The sequence below is a fragment of the Acyrthosiphon pisum genome, chromosome A1 (assembly GCF_005508785.2).
Source record: "Acyrthosiphon pisum isolate AL4f chromosome A1, pea_aphid_22Mar2018_4r6ur, whole genome shotgun sequence".
NCBI classification, from domain to species: Eukaryota; Metazoa; Arthropoda; class Insecta; order Hemiptera; family Aphididae; genus Acyrthosiphon; species Acyrthosiphon pisum.
In genome coordinates this window covers 29,487,650-29,492,137 of record NC_042494.1, presented here as the reverse complement: position 1 = coordinate 29,492,137, position 4,488 = coordinate 29,487,650, and the positions used below count along the sequence as shown (strand labels likewise).

The following is a 4,488-nucleotide window of genomic DNA, read 5'->3' as shown; positions in this document are numbered from 1 at the left end:
GGGGCGATCGTTGACTTGAATTAAATATACTTCATATTAGCCGTTAGTCGTTACTATAAAAAAAGACGGGCTCGAACGACAGGCGTAAGAGAGGGAAAAACAACAGTGAGAAATTTTCGATTTGACTCGTAAAACATAATATAACAATACTATAGCGTAAATTATTATATTGTTGTTGTTGTCGTCGTCGCGTACTCGTGTGGCCCGCGTGGGCGACGTTTACACCGCGCGACACACGCCGAACCCGTATGGTTATTATAATACGTATATAGGTACATAATATTTTATATAATATTATTATTATTATAAGGCCGCCGCCGGGACGGACAACGTGCGCGCGCGTAAAAAAATCCACGCAACACACGCACCACATGCGCGCGCGCGGCAAATTACACACAAAAGTGAAACGAGTGTTGTCCGCCGAGTTTTGCCGCGCACGCTCTCCCCGACCACCCCGTCCACGTTTGCGTGAGTGTGTGTGTGTGTGTGTGTGTGTGTGCGTGTAAGTTGCCCGCCGTGGCCGTCGCCGGCCGCCGTGCCGTCACCGTCGCGATCGTCGTCGTTAGAATCGTACGCACACGACTCGATACGGCCGCCGCCAGACGCCACGCCCACCCGGTGGACTTGTACGCGCTGGATTGGACGGCAGCCCGGACACGTGAGCAACCGCCAGCGTGCAGCGCCCGGGCCCCGCCGCCGATCATTTCGGCTCGCGAAAATCCTACGCGCACCACGTCGCCCGCCGCGCACCCGGCACCGCACAGCCAGTAGCCTCAGCGGCACAGCGACGACCGACCTGTGGGCACCTTATTAGCGGTTATTGTTTTATTTTTTTTTCGTTTTTTAGTTTTCAATGAAGCGCTCGGGTTTTTAATTTTTCGTTATCGTTATTGTTTTTATTATAATTATTATTATTATTATTATTATTATTGTTGTTATTATTTTAAAAATTCGCGATTCAAAAATAATCGTCTCTCGCCCGGGTGTACCAGAGACGTCGACGTGTGTCGCCGCCGCTCGTTCACGAATAATACACTGCCACCGGTATATACACCTGGAAAAGATCGCTCGACCGTTCCCGTCGCGCGACACGAGTAGGAAAAATTCCAAAAGCCCGTCGTCGTCTGCGTGACGTTTTCGATCGGTCTCCCGCGTCGCCAGCGGTTTGCGCGCGTCACACTCAACGGCATGAAGCGACCGCGACGATCGTGACTCGGCACGGCAGGGCGTCTCGCGATTGTGTAAATGGTGTTTGCGTCCAGGGTACTGTGATATGTTTGCTGTTGACACGTGGACGACGACGACGGAGGAGGTGGCTTGCCCGGGCCAGCATGAGCATGAGATGCGGGCTACAGACACTGCTTGAGGCTGCCCGATTCGTCGAGTTACAGGAAGAGTTCGAAAAACAACAGTTGGTCACCTTACACGCAGCCGGTAACGATTACACTATACCCATATTCTAGATCTAGAATATTTTACGATGTAAAATTTTAATAAAAAAACCATCTTTTTAATATCATCGACGTGCAACTACAACCCTCTCTACGAACAGATATTGTGGGAAAATTATTTATCTCGTTTTTCCCGGCAACGCTAAATGTATGTGTTTTTTCTTTCACATCTGACTTCTTCTCGGTGGCGTTACTTGCGCTCTCGCCGTGCGTTTTACGGTGTACAACGGTGCACGAGCACGACGAAAGTCTAAGGTAATTGGTGGGGAGGGGGCGATGCGCATTTCGTGCCGGTCTGAGGGTTGGCCGGGTGCGGAGGTGTGTAGATCGTGAGTCCCCTGGTGTGGGGGGTGGGTAGGGGGGGGGCAACGAAGATTCCGTGAACGGATAGAGAGCGGGCGTGGCAGGGCGCACACTGTATTTGTGGAATGACCTTCGTTGTCCTCTCTCTCGCAACGTGCGACGCGATACGGTGGTCGCTGCTGCCGTTGTCGACTGTCGTCGTCATTGCCGTGGTGGCCGCGGTTGCCAGAGCGTGGAGATTCCTATGTGCCCGAAGACGCCGCACGCCAGTCCGGTGTCGCGAAGGTCACGTGCTGCGGGAAAACTCGCCCTCTCCCCGTCGGCAAGCCGCTCTGACTATTATACAACGCGTGCATGTGCGCGTGTGCGTGTAAACATTTGCCACATGGCTCCCCCCACTCTTCGCCGCGCCGCCTGCCCGACACTCGCCCCTCGCTAGCTTTCCTCTTCCCGTAGAAAATGCATTTTTTTTCATTTATTAATTTCAATTATTATTCGTAATTTTAATATTGCGTGCAATTCGGAACAGTATTATGCGCGGTTCATTGTAGTGTGGTTTTTAGCCGCGGTGTTGGCCATCCTGTTGGTAGCACACGGTCGACCACGTGGAGTTTGCTGCCTGGCAGTGTCCGTCGTCGTCAATGCGATTTTATTATTATTATACCACGGGGCCCCTCTCCTACCACCACCCACCTCCTACGACGTTTGTTCGTTTCGGACGTGCGTGTGTATACACGCCGTGATGCGAGATCGATTCGAAATGGAACGTATTTGTAACACAACGATTGTATTTTCGGTTTTACGTGTTTATTTCTTCTCATAAAGTATGTGTGTGTGTGTGTTGCACGATGTACGTAATTATTGTAGGTAGGTGGTCACCCACTTCATCGAACACTCCACCCTAGGAACCTAGGCGTAATACGTATAGACGTGTAATAGCCAATATTGGTGTCGAAATCTACCATGTACGTGTCTCTGACTGGAAATAGTAACGAGGATATAATATATAATAATATATCATATTGCCTGTTACACGGATATTGTTCTTTCTCTCAGTGAACGCGATTTATATATATACTAATATTACTAGATGTCTACGAATTGGCAAAGGTGAAAGTGCGAACTCTGGTTCCCGCAACACCAACTAATTGGGTCCTAATTTTCCAGCATGCGTTCTCAGCTTGGTTGGCGGACCTGGGTTTCCCTAGCTTGCGTTTCCCCCCTTTGCAATACACGTTCGCGGGGAGCCGATGATATTCCGACGACTGTGACCAATCTCGTTGTCTCTGCTGCAATTATCTCTACCCGGTCAATCGTTGTTTTCCACGTTCCCCTCGGCCATTCTCCGGTAATGCCGGTGACTGGTCATAGGTGGAAACGAGAAAAACGCAGTACTCGTAATGACAGGACCGACCGAGAACGGTCAAAAACTTTCGGTTGTGTCCGACTCATCCGATTCGGATTTCCAAACGCTAATCCCATTAAATGCGACAATGTTGATAATATGAAGTAGACACTAAAACATGAAAATAATATTACTTACCCGTACCTATGGGCTATATTATTATACTACAGCGTATGAGCAGTGTTTAAGAGCAAGGAGGATGTCACTATTTGTCTTCTCGCTGACCCTCTGCCACGCGTAGCAAATTAACGTTTAGCAGAACTGTCCCTGTGTCATTACTCTTAACATTTGAGTGAGTGAATTCATCTATAGTCAAACTCTAAGTTAGGAAAATTGTTTTCCTGTGTTTCTTCGTTGGCTATTTAATTTTAATTTGTATGTAAGTTAATGGGCGTATAAATTATTAAAATTTAAAAAAGCTTATAATTAATAAATTGTATAAACATTCAAATATCCTATTAAATCTAATTTAGGGACTCAGGTAATGTTCTTAGCTTAAATTTTGATAATAGGTGAATTCACTCTAATATTAAAAAGGTGGGCAAGTGGATGTCACTCTGCTGTACAGTAAGTTACAAGTGGGTCACTGTATAATGGATAGTATTAAATTTGAATTCAATGATATATCACTGTATAAGAAAATCAATTCTGAGCGGAGACGGTTTGTCAGTCTAGGTATAAGACATAATATTATATAGGTACTTATATTATCTATATTCTGTGGTATTAAAAAAAAAATTGACCTATAATATAGGTACCTATGGTCAATTTCAAATTGATCATATCAAAATATCCAATAGGTACTTATAACGTGTTATACATCAAAACAAACCGTGATACTATCATAGATATATAATAGTATACTTTAGAAGTTTAAAGTACCCACGAATAATATTATACAATCACAACATAATAACTAAAACAGTTATTCTAGGTTTTTTAATATGCGATTTCGTCCAAATTTGAACTTAAAATGACTAAATATAAACTGTGTAAATGTATTTTTTAGATTTTTTGGTAACAGAGTTAATTACTTACATGGAATCTTGCTTTAAATGTTCAAGCCTTAGATATAAAAGTTGAATATTTTATATATTTTTAACTACAAAATAATTATTCAATTTTAAATTTGATAAATTTTGGTCAAAATTCTATCTTTAAATGCTTATAAAAAAAATTGTGCCTAAGTATTTTTAATATTTTTCAACTGCTGTTGTAACAATATATCAGGAGCCTTGTATTAATTTTTTACACTTTTTGTCCCAACAGATAAAACTTTATTGATATTTATAGAAAAAAAATTTAAAACTGACAATGTCCGTAAACAGC

At 43.9% G+C, this 4,488-nt stretch overlaps 1 protein-coding gene across 3 annotated transcripts in view; it reads left to right on the top strand.

Annotated features, from left to right (window-relative positions):
• Window positions 1–581: 581 nt before the first annotated feature.
• Window positions 582–4,488, top strand: part of LOC100166423 (max-binding protein MNT) — a 31,138-nt gene continuing 27,231 nt past the window's right edge. For 2 of the 3 annotated variants that reach the window (XM_008185002.3, XM_008185003.3), the window contains exon 1: window positions 582–1,434. In XM_008185002.3, coding sequence (XP_008183224.1) covers window positions 1,332–1,434 — 103 coding nt within the window. In that variant the 5' untranslated portion in view covers window positions 582–1,331. The remainder of the gene's footprint in view (window positions 1,435–4,488) is intronic. The other variant, XM_001947461.5, reaches the window with a different exon arrangement.